Here is a 26,214-nt window from a genome sequence, read left to right on the forward strand (position 1 = left end):
AGGGTTAGGGTCGGTTCAGTCAGTAAACTGAAATTCAAATTTCACATTTTTTCATAGAATTTGGTATTGGAATTTCAGTTTACTTCGGGAATGTAATTGACCCCAGCCCTGCTTGCATACCTATAATATTACCAGGTGCATGCAGAAAAACGGTATGCTCAAATGAGAACTCCAGGTAACTGATGATGCGCCACTGACGGAATTGATCTTATAACCAACGTTTTGGTCTCAATAACCTGAATGAAGGTTTTTTTTTCTGCAAAGCTCATTTCAAACTTAAGAAAAACGACTATCCTTACAGTGTCAAATCCTCACATAATAATCGGGCATACAGTATAACTGGAATATTCAAGCAAATTTCCATTGATATCAATGCAAGATTTAAGTGAAAGTTCAAGCTACACGTGCATATCTCAAATTGGCAATCGGCCAAATCAATGCTATATAGAACTATAACATAATTCTACAAAGCTATAACATAATTCTACAGACCTATAACATAATTCTATAAAGCTATAACAATTCTATAGACCTATAACATAATTCTACAAAGCTATAACATAATTCTATAAAGCTATGACATAATTCTGTAGACCTATAACATCATTCTATAAAGCTATAACATCATTCAATAAACCTTTAACAATTCTATAGACCTACAACATAATTCTATAAAGCTATGAAATAATTCTATAGACCTATATCATAATTCTACAAAGCTATAACATAATTCTATGAAGCTATAACGTAATTCTATAAAGCGATAACATAATTCTATAGACCAATAACATAATTCTATAAAGCTATGACATAATTCTACAAAGCTATGACATAATTCTACAAAGCTATGACATAATTCTATGAAGCTATGACAATGCTAACGAAACAAAATGAGCTAAACCCAGCCGTCAGAAAACACAAATTTTACTTTTTTCAATGTGTCAATCACTCTCGAGTCATCTGGGACCCACGAGCTAAACCCAAGGGACTACTAGGGGGGCACTTGAACATTCGTAGTGTCATTCCAAAAAGTGATCAAATTCAACATCTACTCACGGACTCCAACCTTGACTTCCTCTGCTTCAGAGACATGGCTCCATAAAAACTCTCCATATGCTGCTTTGATTGTGATTGGCTACAATGTCTTCAGGAGAGACAGGACTGAAGGAAGAGGAGGGGGTCTGATGATTTACGTTAAAGAACATATCCGATGTAAACAAATTGAGTGGTCATGTGATAATGAACTAGAATGTATTGGCCTGAACGTTACACTGTCTCCCCAAATGTCTTTTACCCTTATTGGAATGTATAGGCCACCTTCCACCAAAAGTGTGTTTTTTGATCGGTTTAATAACATGCTTAGGGAATGTGACTTTGGGAAAGAGGTAAACTTAATGGGAGATTTTAACATTAATTATGAAGACAAGTTTTGTAGGAAAACCCTCAAACGGATCACTAATACCTTTGACCTTACACAGCTAGTTAAAGGGCCAACCAGGGTGACTTGTTGTTCTAAAACACAGATTGATTTGGTGTTCAGTAATAAACCAGAGAGAGTGACTAAATCATTCAATATGGTTACTGGGCTGTCTGATCATAATCTGACACTTATAGCCAGAAAGCTGTCTAAGAGCAGGTTTAACCTTTCTACTGTTAGAAAGCCGGATCAACTAAGAATACCTAAGAGTGAATTAAGCTATTTTGAAAACGCAATTAAGGGAATGAACTGGAATGATCTCTTGTCCTATACAGACGTGGAAGCTGATAGTCAAGTTTTTCTATCCACAATCCAGACTACAATAAATGGTTTCCTAAAGAAAATCAAATCCAAACCTGGCCAAAAGAGCTCTCTTCCTTGGCTAAATGGAGAAATCTGGAAATTGATGAAAGAACAAGATTATGCTCTAAAAATAGCCCTAAAATCCAAATCAGAGCATGACAGACGTAGGTTTACCATGTTGATAAATAAGGTGATGAAAGAAATCAGACAGGCCAACTTTTTTATTAACATAATTGGTGAAGCAAAGGGAAATTCTAAACTGATCTGGGAGAATCTAAAAAAGTTAACAGGGAAAGACCATAGTAACACTGCAAAAAGACTAGAAATCATGGTGAATAACAATCTAACACAGGATGCAGTCGAAATAGCAATCGCCTTCAATTCCTGCTTTATTGACTCTGTCAGGGTACTGACACAGAACCCCTCCACTAGATTCTTGGGCTCAGTGCTAGTGAATGACGCTCAACCTGTCTTCATCATAAGGGAGGTTTCTGAGTCAAAGGTGAACAAGGTGATTAGCTCACTAAAGAACTCTAAAGCCAAAGATGTGTTTGGGCTGGACTCTACCTTTCTTAAAAACTACAAAGAGTCACTCATTGGCCCCATTACTAAGGTCACCAACACATCTATTGGTCTCGGGATGTTTCCAAGGGTATGGAAGTCGGTCATAATAACGGCCATCTTTAAATCAGGCAACCCTGCCGACCTGAGTAACTACAGGCCCATTAGTATACTACCTGTGGTGTCAAAGGTTGTTGAAAAGTGTGTAGCAGAACAACTGATTGCCCACCTCAACAACAGCCCCTTCACATTACACTCCATGCAGTTTGGCTTCAGAGCGAAACACTCCACAGAAACGGCCAACTGCTTTCTTCTGGAAAATGTGAAGTCCAAGATGGACAAAGGGGGCGTTGTTGGGGCTGTGTTTCTGGACCTAAGGAAGGCTTTTGATACTGTTAACCATGAGATTCTCATCACAAAATTGTCCAAGTTCAACTTTTCCCCTGATGCCTTGAGATGGATGAAATCATACCCTGAAGGCAGAACTCAGTGTGTCAGAGTGAGCAATGAGCTGTCGCCCACTCTTAGCTATGATGTGGGCGTGCCCCAAGGGTCAATACTGGGGCCCCTGCTGTTCAGCCTGTACATTAATGATCTGCCTTCTGTCTGTACTGGGTCTGAAGTTCAAATGTATGCAGATGATACAGTGATACGTATATGTGCATGCAAAGAGCAAACAACAAGCTGCACAAGAACTCACTACTGTAATGGTCCAGGTTACAAAGTGGCTCAGTGACTCGTGTTTGCATCTCAATGTGAAAAAAACTGTTTGCATGTTCTTCACAAAGAGGGCAACAGATGCTACTGAGCCAGATGTCTATATGTCAGGGGAGAAGCTCCAGGTGGTATCTGATTTTAAGTACCTTGGCATCATACTTGATTCCAACCTCTCTACAGAGCTATAACATAATTCTATAGACCTATAACATAATTCTATAAAACTATGACACAGTGCCAGTCAAAAGTTTGGACCCACCAACTCATTCAAGGGTTTTTCTTTATTTCTCCTAGTTTTTACATTGTAGTATAATAGTGAAGACATCAAAACTATGAAATAACACATATGGAATCATGTAGTAACCAAAAGTGTTAAACAAATCAATGTATATTTAATATTTGAGATTCTTCAAAGTAGCCATCCTTTGCCTTGATGACAGCTTTGCACACTCTTGGCATTCTCTCTACCAGCTTCACCTGGAATTATTTTCCAACAGTCTTGAAGGAGTTCCCACATATGCTGAGCACTTGTTGGCTGCCTTTCCTTCACTCTGCGGTCCAACATATCCCAAACCATCTCAATTGGGTTGAGGTCGTGTGATTGTGGAGGCCAGGTCATCTGATGCAGCACTCCATCACTCTCCTTCTTGGTCAAATAGCCCTTACACAGCCTGGAGGTGTGTTGGGTCATTGTCCTGTTGAAAAACAAATTATAGTCCCACTCAGCGCAAACCAGATGTGATGGTGTATTGCTGCAGAATGCTGTGGTAGCCATGCTGGTTAAGTGTGCCTTGAATTATAAATAAATCACTGACAGTGTCACCAGCAAAACACCATCACATCTCCTCCTCCATGCTTCACGGTGAGAACCACACATGCGGAGATCATCCGTTCACCTACTCTGTGTCACACAAAGACACAGAGGTTGGAACCAGAAATCTCAAATTTGGACTCATCAGATCAAAGGTCAGATTTCCACTGGTCTAACGTCCATTGCTCCTGTTTCTTGGCCCAAGCAAGTCTCTTCTTATTATTGGTGTGCTTTAGTAGTGTTTTTTTGCAGCAATTCGACCATGAAGTCCTGATTCACACAGTCTCCTCTGAACAGTTGATGTTGAGATGTGTCTGTTACTTGAACTCTATACTGCATTTATTTGGGCTGCAATTTCTGAGGCTGGTAACTCTAATGAACTTATCCTCTGCAGCAGAGGTAACTCTGGGTATTTCTTTCCTGTGGCTGTCCACATGAGAGCCTGTTTCATCACAAAACTTGATGGTTTTTGCCGACAACACTTGAAGAAACGTTTAAAGTTCTTGAAATGTTGCCTATTGACTAACCTTCATGTCTTAAAGTAATGATGGACTGTCGTTTCTCTTTATTTTTCTTTGAGCTGTTTTTGCCATAATATGGACTTGGTCTGTTACCAAATAGGTATATCTTCTGTATACCACCCCTAACTCTTCACAACACAACTGATTGTCTCAAACGCATTAAGAAGGAATGAAATTCCACAAATACATTTTTAACAAGGCACACCAAGGCACATCATGAAGCTGGTTGAGAGGATGCCAAGAGTGTGCAAAGCTGTCATCAAGGCAAAGGGTGGCTACTTTGAAGAATCTCAAACATAAAATATATTTAGATTTGTTTAACACTTTTTTGGTTACTACAGGATTCTGTGTTATTTCATCGTTTTGATGTCTTCACTATTATTCCACAATGTAGAAAATAGTAAAAATAAAGAACTTGGAAAGAGTAGGTATATCCAAACTTTTGACTGGTACTGTAATTCTATAGAGCTATAACATAATTCTATAAAGCTATAAAATGATTATATAGCGCTTTAACATAAATGGGGAGGGGGACCTTGTGTTATCTCCAGCTGCCTGTGGGTGTCTCCCAGGGCTGAGAACAGGTCCAGTTTGATACGCGTCTCGGCGCTCAGGTTGTACTCCAGGTGCTGATCCTTGTCCTGCAGGGCTGACAGGGCAGAGAGCAGCACATCCTGCTCCTCCTGTTCCACATAACGATACTTCCCCAAGGCCTGGGATGGGATCAGGGAGAGAGACACTCGCAATAGCCCCAGGGCTACATAGAAGCAGACTGGTTGGCACCCAAATGGATTAAGCTACATTTCACTGTTGTTGTAAAGCGAAGCGATGGTGAAACGTAGCGAATTCAGTTTGGATGTCAGGCTAACAAAGGAGCGTGGACTAACAGGGCCGTGTTCAGTAGGTACGATACAGGAGATCACGGTTTGGAATTGAGTGTAAGGTGGTGGTTGTGCCTGGAGTTGTCCAAAAATAAACGATTGGTTTCGTTTTCCGTTTTAAACCGTGTGTCCTACTGAACATGACCCTGGTGGTTTAGCAGTCATTCTGAGGTGCTTTTAACAGGATGTGCTTTGGTTCCCCAAACTTGTAGAATGCATTTTTTTTAATACTCGTTTTTGTGTGCTGAAGAATTGCAACGCCCTCATTAGAAAGCCAATTTCCCCAGTTCGGGAACCAATGCACCACATGACCACAATATCTATTTCCAACAGTGATGGTGGATTGGTGGATGGCCAGCCATTCAAAAAACAATGTGAGCTGAATATTTTTTTAAACGCTCTAAGGACAGGGGTTCTCAGGGATCCCCGGAGGTACTGCAGGGGGTCCGCTGTCAGATCTCATTAAAAAAATATGAATATGAACAACAAGAGATGAAATTAATTTTGGCCAATCGATCCAAATAACTTTAGAGGGTGCTCTATACAATACAATGCAATATTATTAATCTACAACGTATGTTCTTAACCCTGGGCAACATGGGCCTGGGAGGGTCACAAGGTTATTGGTATCCACAGTACTCCACCAATTATATTTTTTCAACTCAATAGGTCTTGTATTGAATAATTCTCAATACATAAATGCACTGTAATTTCAGCTTGAAAACTCCAACATTTTCGCTCCGATGCCAAGAGGCAGGCCTTTAAAATGTTCCTTCCCAGGGCCTGAAACTTGGTTAGTCCGGCCATGCACTACCGAAGTCATAGTAAAACTCTTTGTATGCTATTTTTGTGTTTTGATTATGAGGGTCCCTGATGAATTTTCTCAGACTCCAAAAAGTTTGAGAAGTTTGAGAACCCCTGATCTGGAACATTGACTGCCTTCAGATTATTCACGCTTTTTCCAAAATGTGTTGTGTTACAGCCTGAATTTAAAATGTATTAAGTTGAGATAAAAGTTTGACAAATTAATACAAAATGAAAAGCTGAAATGTCTTGGCTCCATAAGTATTCAACCCCTTTGTTATGTCAAGTCTAAATCATGTCAGGAGTAAAAATGGGCTTAACAAGTCACATAATAAGTTGCATGGACTCACTCTGTGTACAACAATAGTGTTTGACATGATTTTGAATGACTACCTCATCTCTGTACACCACACATACAATTATCTGTAAGGTCCATCAGTCAAGCAGTGAATTTCAAACTTAAGAAAAATCAGGTTCTGTGGTAACTGGTTAATGTGTACATTTTTATTATCAACTGTTTCATCAGAATAGTAAGAATAGCTGGAGCCCTTGAACTATAATATTTATGTACTGCACAATCTTTAGTCACCAATGACATTGTGCCCAAACAACTAGTACTGTATTACACACACCAGTGTCATGCTGACAGAAACATTGATTTACTAAATTAAAGCAGCAAACTTCCATGTGAAAAGTACATCAAGCCTAAAAAGTATTGTTTCGATAGAAAACGGGAAACATGAATTCTAACAAAAAGAGACCAAAAAATGGTAAGATCAATTTCATTAGTATTCATCAATTTGAAAAACAATTCGGGGTGTGTTTTCAAATTCTTTACATTTTGTGTGTGTGTGTGTGTGTGTGTGTGTGTGTGTGTGTGTGTGTGTGTGTGTGTGTGTGTGTGTGTGTGTGTGTGTGTGTGTGTGTGTGTGTGTGTGTGTGTGTGTGTGTGTGTGTGTGTGTGTGTGTGTGTGTGTGTGTGTGTGTGTGTGTGTGTGTGTGTGTGTAAAAAAGACTACAAAAACATTACATATCACTTCAATTCAAACACATTACTGTCTCACATTAAATAGTGTTTTACCTCATATTTAGAAAGTAATGTGTATAGGCACATTCAATTTACGGGTAATTTTGCACATCGCTACACAATTTTTGGTCCACAAAATTCCATGTTATATCCATGTTATTCACAACGCTGCCCAACTTTTATAGACGATATCAATTTTCAGATTACTTAACATGACTGGTAAATGGTACAGTGGTGTCAACCACATCTGGGTTCAAATACTATTTGAAATCTTTGAAATACTGTAGTGTTTGCTTTAGTCTGTCTCGAAGAGTTCAAACCCAGATGGTCTGGGTTTGAACTCTTGCAACTAAGCTATTGGTTCAATTGTTCCAGACAAGCTCAAGGAAGTATTGATTTCAAATAGTATTTGAACCCAGGTCTGGTACGACCTGATCATCCTTTAACTTGAAGTGACACTGTCCAAAGGACCCAAAAGGTTGATAATCAAGGCCAGGGGTTTGTCCACTGGCAATACATGCATTGAATAAACGTTGCCCATCAATATAAGGCAAATGAATAAGAGAGAGAAACCGAAAACAACGACATAAGGACAGAGTTGCTAAGAGTGAGCTCAGACAGCCCAATTCTCTTCCAACCTAATCTTGCTCAACCCAAATCACATTACACGGTACATTGTGTCAGGATTCTGAATTGAAAAGCCAACAGTGTCCAAACGGACAAGCATCTATGAAATGTCATATTTACTGTAGCCAAGGGAGCTCAATGTTACATTAACACATCGCCGTAGGCGTCAGTAATCTCACAAGTCCTCTAAACTCTAATACTTATTCAGAGGAAAGACTGAGGAATATTTGCTTTGTGAATTAAGCACCTGTGAAGCAGCCAAAGGCTTTTTTGTTTCCCACCTCGTCAATGATTTCTGGAATGTTACTGAGAAGGTAATCATCTCAGACAGTTTATGTTTGGTGAGAACTACCGTATACAAATCCTTGAGACTGAGAATGTTGTTGAGCACTGTGACATCATCGCCACAACCAGGAAGTCTCTTGGGTGCTCTCCCGTTTCTAGGAGATAGACGTGTTACAAGTGACCGCACAGGCGGAGCCCTGCTCAAGAGAAGGCTTAAGATGGTCTACCGCATGTTTTCAACAAGTCGTGGTGGATTCTTATTTCTTAAGACACTGGTACATCAGCGCCCGTGGGTTGAGCACATAGCGCTCTGAGTTGAGGAACTTGGTGAGGTACTGCGGTACGGCGGGCCGCGGCGTCATGAAGGACATGCCAGGACTGACAGCCATGACCTCGGCGATCTTGCGTTTCATCTCGCCAATCTCCTTATCCTGCTTGAGTACTTTTCCTGTGGGACAGAGGTACAGTAGAGTCACGATAAGCGATGGAGTTATAGATTAAAAATATAATTTATGAAGTCACTGAATTACTGTATCTGAACTCTCCTTACAGTGTCAAATCCTCACATAATAATCGGGCATACAGTATAACTGGAATAGTCAAGCAAATTTCCATTGATATCAATGCAAGATTTAAGTGAAAGTTCAAGCTACACGTGCATATCTCAAATTGGCAATCGGCCAAATCAATGCTATATAGAACTATGGCATAATTCTACAGAGCTATAACACAATTCTATAAAGCTATGACATAATTCTATAAACCTTTAACAATTCTATAGACAGACAACATAATTCTACAGAGCTATAACATAATTCTACAAAGCTATAACACAATTCTATAAAGCTATGAAATAATTCTATAGAGCTATAACATAATTGCACAAAGCTATAACATAATTCTATGAAGCTATAACATAATTTTATAAAGCTATGACTAAATTCTACAAAGCTATAACATAATTCTATAAAGCTATAACATAATTCTATGAAGCTATAACATAATTATATAAAGCTATAACATAATTCTATAAAGCTATAACATAATTCTATAGACCAATAACATAATTCTATAAAGCTATGACATAATTCTACAAAGCTATAACATAATTCTATAAAGCTATAACATAATTCTATAGACCTATAACATAATTATATAAAGCTATAACATAATTCTATAAAGCTATAACATAATTATATAAAGCTATAACATAATTCTATAGACCAATAACATAACTCTATAAAGCTATGACATAATTCTACAAAGCTATGACATAATTCTATGTAGCTATGACAATTCTACCAAGCTATAACATAATTCTATAAAGCTATGACATAATTATATAAAGCTATAACATAATTCTATAGACCTATAACATAATTTTATAAAGCTATGACATAATTCTATAAAGCTATAACATTATTCTATAAAGCTATAACATAATTGTATAGACCTATAACATAATTCTATAAAGTTATAACATAATTCTATAAAGCTATGACATAATTCTATAAAGCTATAACATTATTCTATAAAGCTATAACATAATTGTATAGACCTATAACATAATTCTATAAAGTTATAACATAATTCTATAAAGCTATAACATAATTCTATAAAGCTATGACATAATTATATAGAACTATAACATAATTCTACAGAGCTATAACACAATTCTATAAAGCTATAACATAATTCTATAAAGCTATGACATAATTCTATAGACCTATAACATAATTCTATAAAGCTAAGACATAATTCTACAGAGCTATAACATAATTTTATGAGGCTATGACATAGTTCTATAGACAAATAACATAATTATATAGAACTATAACATAATTCTACAGAGCTATAACATAATTCTATAAAGCTATGACATAATTCTACAAAGCTATAATATAATTCTATAAAGCTATAACATAATTCTATAAATCTATAACATAATTCTATAAAGCTATGACATAATTCTACAGAGCTATAACATAATTCTATAAAGCTATAACATAATTCTATAAAGCTATAACATAATTCTATAAAGCTATGACATAATTCTACAGAGCTATGACACAATTCTATAAAGCTATAACATAATTCTATAGAGCTATAACATAATTCTATAATGCTATGACATAATTCTATAGAGCTATAGCATAATTATATAAAGCTATGATGGAATTCTATAGAGCCATAACATATTTATATGACATAATTATATAGAGCTTGGACATAATTCCAGAGCTATAAAACAATTCTACAAAGCTATAACATAATTATATAAAGCTATGACATAATTCTACAAAGCTATAACATAATTATATAGACCTATAACATAATTCTACAGAGCTATAACATAATTCTATAAAGCTATGACATAATTCTACAAAGCTATAACATAATTCTATAGAGCTATAACATAATTCTATAAAGCTATAACATTATTCTATAAAGCTATAACATAATTGTATAGACCTATAACATAATTCTATAAAGTTATAACATAATTCTATAAAGCTATAACATAATTCTATAGACGTATAACATAATTCTATAAAGCCATGACATAATTCTACAGAGCTATAACATAATTCTATAAATCTATAACATAATTCTATAAAGCCATGACATAATTCTACAGAGCTATAACATAATTCTATAAATCTATAACATAATTCTATAGACGTATAACATAATTCTATAAAGCCATGACATAATTCTACAGAGCTATAACATAATTCTATAAATCTATAACATAATTCTATAAAGCTATGACATAATTCTACAGAGCTATAACATAATTCTATAAAGATATGACATAATTCTACAGAGCTAAAAACACAATTCTATAGACCTATAACATAACTCTATAAAGCTATGACATAATTCTACAAAGCTATAACATAATTCTATGGAGCTATAACATAATTCTGTAAGGCTATAACATCATTTTATGAAGCTATGACAATTCTACAAAGCTATAAAACAATTCTATAAAGCTATGACATATTTCTATAGACCAATAACATTATTATATAGAACTATAACATAATTCTACAGAGCTATAACATAATTCTATGAAGCTATAACATAATTCTATAAAGCTATAACATAATTCTATAAAGCTATAACATAATTCTATAAAGCTATAACATAATTGTATAGACCTATAACATAATTCTATAAAGCTATGACATAATTCTACAAAGCTATGACATAACTCTATAGACCTATAACATAATTCTATAAAGCTATGACATAATTCTACAAAGCTATGACATAATTCTATGAAGCTATGACAATTCTACAAAGCTATAACATAATTCTATAGAGCTATAACATAATTCTACAAAGCTATAACATAATTCTATAGAGCTATAACATAATTCTATAAAGCTATAACATAATTCTATAAAGCTATAACATAATTCTATAGAGCTATAACATAATTCTATAAAGCTATAACATAATTCTATAAAGCTATGACATAATTCTATAGACCTATAACATAATTCTATAAAGCTATGACACAATTCTACAAAGCTATAACATAATTCTAGAGCTATAACATAATTCTATAAAGCTATAAAATGATTATATAGCGCTTTAACATAAATGGGGAGGGGGACCTTGTGTTATCTCCAGCTGCCTGCGGGTGTCTCCCAGGGCTGAGAACAGGTCCAGTTTGATACGCGTCTCGGCGCTCAGGTTGTACTCCAGGTGCTGAGCCTTGTCCTGCAGGGCTGACAGGGCAGAGAGCAGCACATCCTGCTCCTCCTGTTCCACATAACGATACTTCCCCAAGGCCTGGGATGGGATCAGGGAGAGAGACACTCGCAATAGCCCCAGGGCTACATAGAAGCAGACTGGTTGGCACCCAAATGGATTAAGCTACATTTCACTGTTGTTGTAAAGCGAAGCGATGGTGAAACGTAGCGAATTCAGTTTGGATGTCAGGCTAACAAAGGAGCGTGGACTAACAGGGCCGTGTTCAGTAGGTACGATACAGGAGATCACGGTTTGGAATTGAGTGTAAGGTGGTGGTTGTGCCTGGAGTTGTCCAAAAATAAACGATTGGTTTCGTTTTCCGTTTTAAACGTGTGTCCTACTGAACATGACCCTGGTGGTTTAGCAGTCATTCTGAGGTGCTTTTAACAGGATGTGCTTTGGTTCCCCAAACTTGTAGAATGCATTTTTTTTAATACTCGTTTTTGTGTGCTGAAGAATTGCAACGCCCTCATTAGAAAGCCAATTTCCCCAGTTCGGGAACCAATGCACCACATGACCACAATATCTATTTCCAACAGTGATGGTGGATTGGTGGATGGCCAGCCATTCAAAAAACAATGTGAGCTGAATATTTTTTTAAACGCTCTAAGGACATGATTCTTTCTTTGTTTTTTGTAAAAGAGGTTTTTAGATATTCACAAGTTAAGTGGAAGTAGGAACAGTTGTATTGGGTTGTATTACTAAATAACTAACTAGTAACCTATGATGAATTCACTTTAAGATGTACAATGTTTTATGAAAGACTTGGCTTCTGCCTCTGCAATGTCTGCATGCTTCATGATGTATATGTCACCACAAGAAAACAATAATCACAAACAACAAGATATTAAATATATGTGAAACGAATACAGTTAGCATACAGTATCGATGAATGCAAATACAAAGTTCCCACATTACAGTACGTTGAGTTCAGGCCAACACAAACAAAACTGAAGATCTGAAAGTCCTCAAAGCACCGGCCCAAACACCATTTCCTGCTACTCAAATCCACAAACACAAATAATGACACAGATAGTCACACGCAACAAGCCACAAGTCTACAAAACGGCATATCCAAAAACACAAGACAACGGAGTATCACTTCAACAACGAGCAAGACGTGAAAACTCACAAACTCGACACGTACATTCGTACGGAACCCACTCGTGTGAAAGAGTAGTACTTTTTTTGTTTTTACCTCCACTTCATTCACTAGAGCTATTAGACGGCCCTCTTTCCCTTGACTCTCCAGCTGTAGTTGTTTGTACTCTGTCTCTAGATCTTTTTCTTTTTTCCTTAACATTAGGGTCACAGAGTGTTCCTGCCTAGTGTGGTGGAAGATAGAGAGAATAGTACATGCTTTGTTTCAGGTGGTCAGAGAGGTGCTGCTTATTTGTGGGATTTGGGAGGTGGTTGGGGAGGTGGTTGGGGAGGTGGGTTAGTCCAAAGACAAAGAAACAGGACAACATCAACAGCAAGCGATCTTGGGTTTTATTTTTTTTGGGGGGGGGGCATTTTGTTTGCGTAAAACAAATATTATACTTCACTAAATATTATGCTTTTTTTACTATGATTGTTGTTACCGGCTGCAATAAAAAGAAAGTTAATAGTACAGCAAATAAAAGAAAGAAAAGCAAGTGTTGGTGAAATTAGGTTCTGGAGCAGGGGTTCTCAGGGATCCCTGGAGGTACTGCAGGGGGTCCGCTGTCAGATCTCAAATGTTTTTTTAATGAATATTACTAACAACAAGAGATGAAATTCATTTTGGCCAAGCGATCCAAATAACTTTAGAGGGTGCTCTATACAATACAATGCAATATTATTAATCTACAATGTATGTTCTTAACCCTGGGCAACATGGGCCTGGGAGGGTCACAAGGTTATTGGTATCCAATTATATTTTTTCAAGGTCTTGTATTGAATAATTCTCAATACATAAATGCACTGTAATTTCAGCTTGAAAACTCCAACATTTTCTCTCCGATGCCAAGAGGCAGGCCTTTAAAATGTTCCTTCCCAGGGCCTGAAACTTGGTTAGTCTGGCCTTGCACTACCGAAGTCATAGTAAAACTCTTTGTATGCTATTTTTTGTGTTTTGATTATGAGGGTCCCTGATGAATTTTCTCAGACTCCAAAAAGTTTGAGAAGTTTGAGAACCCCTGATCTGGAACATTGACTGCCTTCAGATTATTCACGCTTTTTCCAAAATGTGTTGTGTTACAGCCTGAATTTAAAATGTATTAAGTTGAGATAAAAGTTTGACAAATTAATACAAAATGAAAAGCTGAAATGTCTTGGCTCCATAAGTATTCAACCCCTTTGTTATGTCAAGTCTAAATCATTTCTGGAGTAAAAATGGGCTTAACAAGTCACATAATAAGTTGAATGGACTCACTATGTGTACAATAATAGTGTTGAACATTATTTTTTAAATAACTACCTCATCTCTGTACCCCACACGTACAATTATCTGTAAGGTCCCTCAGTCGAGCAGTGAATTTCAAACACAGATTCAACCACAAAGACCAGGTAGGTTATCCAATGCTTGCAAAGAACGACGCTATTGGTAGAGGGGTAAAAATGTAAAAACAGACAATGAATATCCCTTTGAGCATGGTGAAGTGTGGATGGGTATACACCCAGGCACTACAAAGATACAGGCGTCCTTCCTAACTCAGTTACCGGAGAGGAAGGAAACCGCTCAGGGATTTCACCATGAAACCAGTGGTGACTTTAAAACTCTTACAGAGTTTGGCTGTGATAGAAGAAAACTGAGGATGGATCAACAACATTGTAATTACTCCACAATACTAAGCTAAATGAGAGAGTGAAAAGAAGGAAGCCTGAACAGAATAAAAATATTCCAAAACATGCATCCTGTTAGCAACAAGGCACTAAAGTAATACAGCAAAGAAATGTGGCAAAGCAATTAGCTTTTTATCCTGAATACAAAGTGTTATGTTCGGAAAAATCCAAAATAACACATTACTGAGTACCACTCTCCCTATTTTCAAGTATAGTGGTGGCTGCATCATGCCATGGGTGTGCTTGTAATTGTTAAGGGCTGGGGAGTTTTCAGGATAAAAAAATAAATGGAATAGAGCAATGATCATGGCAAAATCCTAGAGGAAAACCTGTTTCAATCTGCTTTCCACCAGACACTGTGAGATGAATTCACCTTTCAGCAGGACAATAACCTAAAACACAAGGCCAAATCTACACTGGAGTTGCTTAGCAAGAAGACAGTGAATGTTCCTGAGTGGCCGAGTGACAGTTTTGACTTAAATCTACTTTGGCAAGACCTGAAAATGGTTGTCTAGCAATAATCAAAAACCAATTTGACATAGCTAAAGAATGTGTATAATAATAATGGGCAAATGTTTCACAATCCAGGTATGGAAAGCTCTTAGAGACTTACCCAGAAAGACTGTAATCACTGTCAAAGGTGCTTCTACAAAGCATTGACTCAGGGGTGTGAATACTTACAGTATGTAAATTAGATTTCTCTATTTCTTTTTCAATAAATTTGCAAAAATTTCAAAAAACATGTTTTCACTTTGTCATTATTGGGTATTATGTGTAGATGAGTGAGAAAAGAATATTGAATCCATTTTGAATTCAGGTTGTAACACAACAAAATGTGGAATAAGTCAAGGGGTATAAATACTTTCTGAAGGCACTGTATATAGTGTGCACTACTTTTGACCATAGTACTATGGGCCCTGGTCAAAAATAGTGAACTACATAGGGAATAGGGTGCCATTTGGTACGCAGCCTCAATAGCATCTGAGGGTAAAGGTTGTTGCGTTACATGCAAGTCATACATTTATATGCATTTGAATACAATATAATGGCGGAAGGTGAGAGAGTGAGTGCCATACCTGTTTGGTAGACTACTACGAGCTAAGATGGCCGCCTCCTCTAGTTTGTGAGCCTGGAGTTCGGCCAGCTGTTTCTCTATGGAGAGCCTGGCCTCTGTCTCTGCTCTGGTCTTCTTCTCTAGCACGGCGCTGATCTGCTTGTCTTTCTGCTTGGTCTTGGTCAGAGACAAGATCCTGAAACACAGAGTCAAACCACAATGTTCTAGACCAGGGATGGGCAACTGTCGCATTCCCCCTTTTGTAGGCCTGAGGCCTGTGGGTACGCAGACTCATGAGCCACTGCGGCCTAGTGGTGGCCCTCACCCCCATCAAAGTTGCCCATCCCTGTTCTAGACTATTTGGTCTGTAACCTACATGGTACCCAGAACCCTATGGGCCCAATAAGGTGCATTTTGCATGCAGCATTGGTGTATGTGAATCAATACATTCCATTCTCACTAAATTGGTTAGAAGGTTCAAAATGTGAAAAAGATTTCAGTAGCACTCATGTGATTCTCCAAAGCTAAAGTATAATTTCAGCCAGTAGGACTGCATCTTTAACATAGTTATTTCATTTTAGTATAATCACATTATTGCATCAAGGTACTGCACCACTTTGCTTACTTGTGCTAACCTGGCTTGAGTACAATACTCAGTGTAATAGTGCCATATGTGGAGGGTGGTGGGGTAGAGGGGGGACATGACATAACATTTCAAACAGAGTGTCAGTGCATATGATAATTATAAACAGTAAATGTTTTATTGTCACATCCACTAGAGAGGTGCATGGAATGTGTTGTTTTACAGGGTCAGCCATAGCAAGTGACTTGCTCAAGGGCACATCTACAGATCTTTCACCTTTTCGGCTCGGGTATTCAAACCAGCGACCTTTCGTTTACTGGCCCAATGCTCTACCCACTAGGCTACCTGCCTAGTAACCAGCAGGGGGAGCCAAAAACAGTGTATGGCAGACAGACAGGGCACTAGGGTCACTATGTGAGGCAAAACAAAATAGACCATAAAATGCAATGTTATCACTCACTTGCTCTGGAGCAGATCATTGTTCTGCCTGAGCAAAGACACCTCGGGCCTCAGGCTGTGCTCGCTGTTGGTCAGGTTGCAGACGTGGCTGCGCAGCTCCTGCTCACCTTGTCTGCTGGCCTGCAGCTCACCCTTCAGCCTCCTCATCTCCTGCTCCAGCCTGGGAAATGGGGGAGAGGGGGAGGGAGAAGGGGTGTAGAGAGAGAGGGGGAAATAGATAGAGGGAGGTGGAGAGAGAGGGAGGTGGAGAGAGAGGGAGGTGGAGAGATAGGGAGGTAGAGAGAGAGGGAGGTAGAGAGAGAGGGAGGTGGAGAGATAGGGAGGTAGAGAGATAGGGAGGTGGAGAGAGAGGGAGGTGGAGGGAGAGGGAGGTAGAGAGAGAGGGAGGTGGAGAGAGAGGGAGGTGGAGAAAGAGGGAGGTGGAGAGAGAGGGAGGTAGAGAGATAGGGAGGTAGAGAGAGAGGGAGGTAGAGATAGAGAGAGAGGTAAAGAATAAGAAGAGACATCTCTCTGTGTGTCTCCAAAGCCAATGAAATCAAAGTGAATGGCGGCGGAGTATCCCTACTTAGTGATTTGGTCAGCGTGAGGATTTGGCGCGACGGGGCCCTTGTCTGTGGCGTGCCGATTGGGGCTGACTGTTTTGGACCCGTTCTTCTGCTTCCTTTCAGACCTGCCAGTGGGAGGAGGCGAAGGGATGTTAGCGGCGCCAGGGGACATCCTGCGTGCTTTGGGGGAGGAGGATGAGCTTTTGGCAGCACGGGGGACTTTGCCGCCTTGCTCCTCCTGAGGTAGATTTTCGGTGGTGGCCGAAGACTCAGTCGACCCTCCTCCTGTCGACCTTCCTCCTGTTCCACCGTCGGTGGGGGGATCTCTGGGTTTGGAGGACGGGGGTGGCTGGGGATTTGAGTCTCCCAGCGTTGTTGCCTCCACACCCCTCTCGGTCCCTCCCTGCTCCACTCCACTGTGGATCTGGAGGCAGTCCATGGTGAGTCTCTCGTCAGACGCCACAGCACCGTTCTGACACTGGTACTGACTGGACTCAGGTTTAGGCCTCCACTTTGAGTCTGCAGGGGGAAAGAGCTATATTTCAAAGACAATATATAGCTACAGAGTATTGGACTCACAGTGAGATGTAACATTTATCTGCTTCCTACACGCATAGAGATATTAAAGTGGAGCATTAACTAAAAATGTCCTCCTTTGGCATTATATGAGTTCCAAATGGCTCCACTTTCTCTATGTACTGAACTACTTTGACCAGGGCCCATCTCAAGGGTTTAACCTGAAAACAACTGCCTTACCAGGGCCCATCTAAAGGCTTTAACCTGAAAACAACAGCCTTAGCAGGGCCCATCTAAAGGGTTTAACCTGAAAACAACTGCCTTAGCAGGGCCCATCCAAAGGGTTTAACCTGAAAACAACTGCCTTAGCAAGGCCCATCTAAAGGGTTTAACCTGAAAACAACTGCCTTAGCAAGGCCCATCTAAAGGGTTTAACCTGAAAACAACTGCCTTAGCAGGGCCCATCCAAAGGGCTTAACCTGAAAACAACTGCCTTAGCAAGGCCCATCTAAAGGGTTTAACCTGAAAACAACTGCCTTAGCAAGGCCCATCTAAAGGGTTTAACCTGAAAACCAGGGACCATCTACCAGGGCCCATCTAAAGGGCTTAACCTGAAAACAACTGCCTTACCAGGGCCCATCTAATGGGTTTAACCTGAAAACAACTGCCTTGGCAGGGCCCATCCAAAGGGTCTAACCTGAAAACAACTGACTTACCAGGGCCCATCTAATGGGTTTAACCTGGAAACAACTGACCAAACAAAGTAGTACTACCATTGGGTGAGCAGTAGGCACAATCTCCGCTGTACTTACTGCCTTTGCAGCTGTACTTACTGCCGTTGATGTCTGTGATGCTCTTGGGGTAAAGCTGTACTTACTGCCATTGTCGTCTGTGATGCTCTTGGGGTAAAGCTGCAGGCCCAGAGGTAGGGACTGTTCCAGGAGGTGCATATGGAAGTTGTTTTCGCTCTGCACAGCTTTCTGCGTCCGCAGTTTGAAGATGCTGGTGAAGTAACATGTGGCGTCGAACCCCAGATAGACAACAGGGTAGCCAATGCTGGGGGGAAGGGGGGGGGGGGGGGAGCAGGAGAGAGAAAATAAATATTAAATAATGGCCTACATTATTGTGTGTCATGATGACAAACACGTGCATGAGCAGAGTACGCCACTTGTGATTCATTGCGATTTTAAGACGTTAGCTTAAACCCACTCAATTCAAGCGGTTGTGAAAATCCTTGGCATTTAGAAAGTATCTACAGCGTATAAACTGGGTTTGTTTGGAAGATTCTGCTCGAGGGTGAATATTTGGTGAGAAGTGCTTTGTGTTTCAATCGACCTACCAGTGCGCGGCGAAGAGATGAGACAGGTTGGCGTGGGAGTTGTTCAGATCTTTGAGCCTCAACGAAGCATCCGTGTACACCAGCATCACCCACAGGGACACCCACAGGGACACCGTTGACATACAGATGCCTTTCTCTGAGAATAATAAATCAATTATTATAAAAAACATCATCAACTTACCAAGAGAAAATACTAAGCTTATGTTCATAGCTAGTGTAGCTACCACCAGAACTGTGCTTTTACAAACAAAACAGCATAATGTGGTTCCATTTCTATGTAACAGGTTGAAACATTCAATTACGTCAAATTTCATCATTTATATTATGTCAGATTTCATCATTTATATTATGTCAGATTTCATAATTTATATTATGTCAAATTTCATCATTTATATTATGTCAGATTTCAAAATTGTAAAAGTTTACATAATGGAAAGTTTCATCTGTTACCGGAATGGTTTGTTTCAACTCTTTACAGAAACGTGTGACTTGTTAGACATCAATTAAATAACATTCCACATTATCCTTATCTAAGGCATTCCACAGCTAGGCAATACAATACATATTGTTAAGCTGTAAAACAGGCTTGATATACTTACCTGTGTGCCAAATGTAATTGAATAAGACATAGGTGCTGGCTGCGAAGAACAACCAGTGGAGGGGGACAAAAATGAAACAAAAGATGTCCAGGGTGAATGCCGCACACACAAACACCACACAAATCACCTGCAATAGAGAGACATTATGTTGGTGCTGTGTTGGACAGCTACATTTTATTCTGTCTGCTTGAGTTTCGAACAAGATGACAATGGCTGTGGTATATAACAGGTTTATAACATTTATATAACAGGTTGCAAGGCCTAAAACTATTTTCAACAATATTTTGATCTCAATACTTTACTGTTATTGACTTCCATCTAGTAGACCATTAAGGTAGGGTTGCATCCCAAATGGAACCCTATTCCCTGTGATATAGTGCACTACTTTCAAAAGTAGGGTTCTGGTCAAAAGTAGTGCACTATATTATAGGGAATAGGGTGCCATTTGGGACACAAGATAACTGATAAAGTCCTCACCAGCCCATGGCAGTGGAAAGTGGTGTAGACGCTCCTGAAGAATAGCCAACAGGGCCACAGGTATTCCAATCGAAACTCCAGTATAAAATCTGCCAGGAGCACCAGAGTCCACACGATCATAAACTTCAGAAAGGTGTAAGCGCTGCAAAACAGGCATAAGAGGAGGATATGAAGAGTTTAATTCCAAAACGCTATATATCAATTTTCAGAAATGTTGGTAAATTAGTTTTTTTTTGTTTAAAGAACTATAGTGGAAAAATGTCAAGATCATGTTATAATACTTTTATTGCATCAAATGGTTGTTTTACCCAACAGAATAGAGTATTTTGTTAACTATTGCATGTGTGTTCTACTGAGGATGGGAAATAACCCTGACAGGAGATTTACGATGTCTTTTGGGTGATAGAACCTAAAGAGCATTCCAGAGCATGAGTTCTACACGGGGCCAGACACTGGTCTCTCTACACAATGAAAACTGTTGACACAGCAGATGCTGTCTGCTATGTATTATAGGTATCTTTCATACAGATCTTAACCTTGTGACCCATTCTATATATCTGTTGTTCGTCATGTAGGTTGAAAGGGGTGTATCTTAGCTATAAAAGTCCTTTGTACTTTTGTCTCGGGGCTCTCAACGAATCATCTGAGCGTGAATCTTCGACCGGCCATGAGCAGCCATCATTATCGTAGAGCATTACATCTATTCACATTATATGTGTGTGTTGTATTGACCTGCTCCCTTATTAATAAGTGTTTAAAGATGTTTAAGTATAATTCTGACTTGTGTGATAAGTTTATCTCTTCTCATTTGATAGTAAAGAAATTAACCACCACCGAACATAGGAAAGAGACTGGTGTGTTTTTTCACTATCTAATCATGGCAGTGGGTTGTTCAATGACAGACATGTATTTGTTTGAAACATATCACTAGATAGTTTGTCTCTATGAAATGAAACAATCACATGTTGTTGAAAAACCCCCAGATATAAAAAGTTAGCATTGCAAGGTTTTACACCGTCTAATGATACAAATAATGACATTTTTTTGTAACGAGCTGTACAAATGATACATTTGTGACATCATAATTTTAAAATATATATATTTTAAAATGAATCAGTACAGTAATATGAGATGGTGGGTGGTGGACCGTTCTTGATATACACCGGAAACTGTTAACAGTTCTTGACTCAAACCGGTTAGCTACCATACCCCATTCCAAGGCACTTAAATATTTTGTCTTGCCCAGTCATTCTCTGAATGGAACACATACACAATCCATGTCTCAATTTTCTCAAAGCTTGAAAATCAATTAATTTGTCTCCTACCCTTCATCTACACTGATGGAAGTGGATTTACCAAGTGACATCAATAAGGTATCATAGCTTTCACCTGGATTCACCTAGTTAATCTATGTCATGGAAAGAGCAGTCTAGTGTTTTGCAACAAAACCAATTACAATATACATCTAAGAGGACTGTAATATTTTACATACTGGTACCCATAAGCATTCATTTCTGATGAAAAAACACAAGTGTGAAAATTGGTGGATATAGCTTTTTGTAAATAAACTCTTCTGATGTAAAATGTGTGTGTTCTAATTTTATGGAATAATGGTAATAATGTCATGCTGATGATCTGTGATTGAAGGTTAAAAAAACTTCTAAATCTACTGGAAGAGCTAAATGTAGCTTATTTCTCACGATATAGGCCTGAGCCCGTTATTATCATGCATTTGGCAGGAATATTGGCAAACTGTGAAAGATACTGTTACTTTTATGTAAAAGGTGTGCAAAACATTTTGAAGTCTTGCTTCATTAAATATAATAAACGGACTTATGCATATAAAGCTTCATTAAATTAGGTGATCCATAGACTCATATAGGGATTCATCTCATTAGGCAAATAATGTAATCACTAAATCATGATTCATTACATTATTTTACATTTGGGAACCCAACCTAGGTTTATATAGGCTATCATCTTGGAGAAAATAGACACTTGGATAAGATAATGCCTACATTCTCTCATTATAGACTACACTCCTGTCTTGTTTTCAACAACTCCTTTGTTCGTGCGCTCGACACCTACATAGCGTACTGTTATTACATCAACCCCTTTTTTTGTTTGGTAACCATGACAACGTTTCATCCGCGATACTGGGTACCAACCCCCCCACACACACACACAAAGGAAATTAAAGAGGAGATGATCTCAATTGAAATGTATATTCTAGTCCTTTTTACCAGACGCGCTTTTCCAGAGCAACTTCCAGTTCGTGCATTCATACACTGAACATACCTCAGCGCTTTGTCTCGTCACAAAGCGGACAACGCGAATTCTCTATTGGTCTAGACACGCTGTCTGTAACTAAATGCCTGAAATGCTTACCTGGTAGTAAGCTGACATTGTACGAATAGGTTTAAGTAGGCCTATATCTATTAAGGTCAGAGCATATAATAATAATAATAATAGCCTACACGATGTTTGATTATTGTAGCATAATTGAATGGTTAGCCTTCAAATGAGAGAAGATAGCCTGAATCATGTACTGTAAAAACTACCCACATCAAGTTGCAAAGGCTTATTTTTCAAGTTGACTCCACTATAATGTTTGTAGGCCTATTTAGCAACCACAATGTCATTTTCCATATCATACAGCGTCCAAGAGTAGGCTAAAGGGAAGAAGCAATTATTGTGATAAAAATAGACATCAGGTGAGAATGACGAAGATGCGCATTACACAAAGCCTAGCAACAACAAAAGCAACGGCATCCGGTCGATGCGTCACCTCACTATACCTTTCAGATATCTCCTCCGTAATTTTTATCTTTTTCATTTTCCGTAGCTTGCTTGCGTCCACATAACGTTTCTTCATTGTATGGCTTCTATTCCTTGTGCTCTAATAACCCGCAAAAAGCGGCAATCAATGTAGGAAAAAACGAATATGGATGGCCTTGTTAGAAAACAACCTGATATTTTGAGTCTTTGTGTATGAATGAAACTCCACCACGGATGCTACTGTGCGCATGTGCAGTACTTCGACGTCTCAAGCGCGCGATGGAGACAACACTCACATGAGTGCTATACGGGATCATTGAGATGTCGCTACCCCAAACCCTAGGATTCCGGATAGCACGGACCCTTCTGTGGCCACATCCTTTTATTATAAACTAGTGGCTACATCGAGCTGAGGGGAGAATCATAGTACTTAGGCTATGAAAAATGTTGGAAAGCAAAGAGAAACGGCCCAATAGTCGAGGAGCTGGACAAGGACGACAAAATATTCCCCTTTCAGCTCAGGTACGGAATCTTGCTATCAGCTCTCTCACTGATACAGTTTGAGTTAAAGGGATTATTCCAGGTCATAGGTTAGGTGTCTTCTAGGCCAAATGTGTCTCGTCATAGCCCTATTCGGATGACTCGTTTTCATGTAAGGAGTATACTTTTTTGAAATAGAGGAAAGTAGAGAACAGCTGTGTAGGTCACATGTAGACCTACTAAATAGCCCTAAAAATCAATTTACATTAGTAGGTACTTAAACCTGATCTGGAGCCTTTATCAGGGGTATGCTCATCAAGGCTGGGATCAATTCCATTTCAATTCGGTCTTTTCTGGAAGTACATTTAGGCTTAACTTCAAACATGTCAGCCTCAGCTGTAAGTGCATAGATCATAAACGTGCAAAAGATATATTCAACATATTCATAAAGTCTTTAGGTAGTTACTATTCACTTATGTCCCTCCCCATCTCATGGGAGAATAATTGATGTGTCTGAAATGGCATGCTATTCCATATAGTGAACTGCTTTTGACCAGGGCCCATGGCTTTGGTCAAAATAGTGCACTAGGGCATACCCACTCAGCACAAACTCAGTTCAACGTCTAGTTTTGATTTACATTTGGTTGAGTTATCAACTAAGGTGAATTCAACGTGAAATCAATCAAACATTTCACCATTCCATTAGATTTAGGTTAAAAGTTGGGTTAAAAAGAAAATACAAAATGCTCTTATGTTGATTACTTTTTACAAATCCAATGTGTTTTCCATGTTGATTCAACGTCATCACAGACACTTTCACACACAGACATGGTTATCTGGTGAACTGGAACCATGGTGAATTCAATTTTATTGTTTGATCTGTGCAACTATCCAACCATATTTGAAAAACATGCTTTGTGTGCTTGTGTCATCTTTTGTCCTTACAATCAACATTGCTACCTGCCCTAGACTATCTGCCCTAGAGTACTGTCACACATACTCCCTCTCCGGCACTCGAGGTCACCAGGCTGCTCATTATTACACACACCTATCACCATCGTTATGCGCACCAGCCACTCATCAGACTCACCTGGGCTCCATCACCTGCCTGATGTCACTCCCTTTGGTTCTTTCCCCAGGCGTTATTGTTTCTGTTCCAGTGTTCATGTCTGTACACTACCTGTGTCTCTTGTTTTGTTCTATGTTCATTTATTCATTAAATACACTCCCTGGACTTGCTTCCCAACTCCCAGCGTACACGTTACAGCCACTCATTTCATTTGTTATACTTTTTGTGTATGCTATGCATAGCCGCGGGAAGTAGGGGTGCTGAGGGTGTAAATCAAAGTAAAAATTTGTAGTAATAAATCAAAAATGTAAACTGTATTACTGGACGGATATAGTGCAGTGTCAGTGCGGGCAAAAAGATTTGTTCAGGCCCCCCATCAACAAAAACATTCTCAGCAAAAAATACAATTTCCCTGTGCAGTCTCCTCTCTCTACAGCCACTTCCACCACTTCCTGCGCTTACAGGAATAAGTACTCCAACTGCTCTAGCCTGGCAAAGAAGTGGAGCTGAACCACCCTCAAGTTGCCACCTGGCGTCCTGCGTCCAAGTGCACCAACTGATCGCCTGCCCTGAGACACCATGAGATGATAGGCTCACCTGTCAACTTAATGAATCAACTTCACTTTATTTAATATAGCTGTAAGCTGTACGTTTGTATTTTAGCCCTTTCTATCCTCTCTACAGAACAAATTAGACTAGGAACATTTCAAGTTTGACTGTTGGGGGACTGGTTTGCTGGACGGCCATGTGTATCATAATGACTTGTAGTTTACATTTTGACTCAAGCATCAAACTACAAGTACACTTATTTTTACAACTTCACTCAAGATTTAAAAAAATATATATATATGTATCAAGGACATGATAAGAGTTTGCAATGTTATGCAAAGACACAAGTGCAGCCACTTAACAAGGCCACTGAGCCACTGAGCTATGTGTTGATAAAACAACTTGGTTTGGTATACAGCTGAAGGAAGGGCATGGAGGAATGTAACCACTCAACTGATCAACGTGATAGTTCTAAACATATTTGGAGGCGATACAATGTTTACAAAAACTCAAAACATTAAACATTTAGTGATACAACCTTTGCATTATGATGGGGTTCTAAGCTCATGGGACATTTAAAGGTTATATTCTCCAAGAATTACCATTGAGCAGCATTACTTATCCCAGACTGTGCCTTTAAAATAAAAGGGTGCAGTGTTGTTCATTGGCCCAGAGAGGTCAATATTGTATAGAGCTAACTTGAGTAGTTATAGCATGACTTGAGTAGTTATAGCATGACATTCAAGGACAACCAAATTAAGTGATGTGTCGTTTACATAGCGGGGTTCGTTGTGACCTTCCTCTATACATTATACACTTTCTACTACCAGCCAATCACTGTGTTCATCAATGGTGTAGAAAGTTAGTTTAAAGTATACTGTAGCTATTGGGTGACTGGGTTGAGTAATTCTCTTGCTGAACAGTACTGTGGACTTGGGACTACATGATATGTACTTGATAGGTACATTTCCAATCTCTTCCTTCCAAATGGAAACAATTCCACATATATGGATTATCCAGGCATAAGTGATCAGTCTGAAAGATCATCGGGCTACACTATATATTCAAAAGTATGAGGACACCCATTCAAATGAGTGGATTCGGCTATGTCAGCCACACCCATTGCTGACAGGTGTATAAAATCGAACACACAGCCATGCAATCTACATAGGCAAACATTGG

At 38.9% G+C, this 26,214-nt stretch overlaps 1 protein-coding gene across 2 annotated transcripts; it reads right to left on the reverse strand.

Annotated features, from left to right (window-relative positions):
* Positions 1–6,557: 6,557 nt before the first annotated feature.
* Positions 6,558–23,191, reverse strand: si:dkey-12h9.6 (macoilin). Of its 2 annotated transcripts, XM_036984795.2 has the most exons (11): positions 22,955–23,191; positions 20,157–20,298; positions 19,680–19,806; positions 19,081–19,216; positions 18,619–18,797; positions 17,246–17,744; positions 16,682–16,840; positions 15,661–15,834; positions 12,978–13,104; positions 11,641–11,818; positions 6,558–8,462 (listed from the first exon to the last, which is right to left on the reverse strand). In XM_036984795.2, exons 1-11 carry the CDS (start codon positions 23,029–23,031, stop codon positions 8,272–8,274), a joined length of 1,989 nt encoding a protein of 662 aa, XP_036840690.1. In that variant the 5' UTR covers positions 23,032–23,191; the 3' UTR covers positions 6,558–8,271. The 2 variants fall into 2 exon arrangements, 1 of the variants encoding a protein (XP_036840690.1); XR_005052778.2 differs by lacking the exon at positions 12,978–13,104.
* Between the last annotated feature and the right edge of the window lie 3,023 nt (positions 23,192–26,214).

Source organism: Oncorhynchus mykiss, chromosome 8, assembly GCF_057628025.1.
Source record: "Oncorhynchus mykiss isolate SJ-2025 chromosome 8, ASM5762802v1, whole genome shotgun sequence".
Classification (NCBI taxonomy): Eukaryota; Metazoa; Chordata; class Actinopteri; order Salmoniformes; family Salmonidae; genus Oncorhynchus; species Oncorhynchus mykiss.

Coding starts and splice junctions, on each gene's coding strand:
- si:dkey-12h9.6 (XM_036984795.2), bottom strand. CDS start 23,031: ATGAAGAAACGTTATGTGGACGCAAGCAAGCTACGGAAAATGAAAAAG. Junction 19,217..19,679: donor CAATTACATTTGGCACACAG/GTAAGTATATCA, acceptor TATTATTCTCAG/AGAAAGGCATCTGTATGTCA. Junction 8,463..11,640: donor GCAGCTGGAGATAACACAAG/GTCCCCCTCCCC, acceptor TCTGTCCCACAG/GAAAAGTACTCAAGCAGGAT.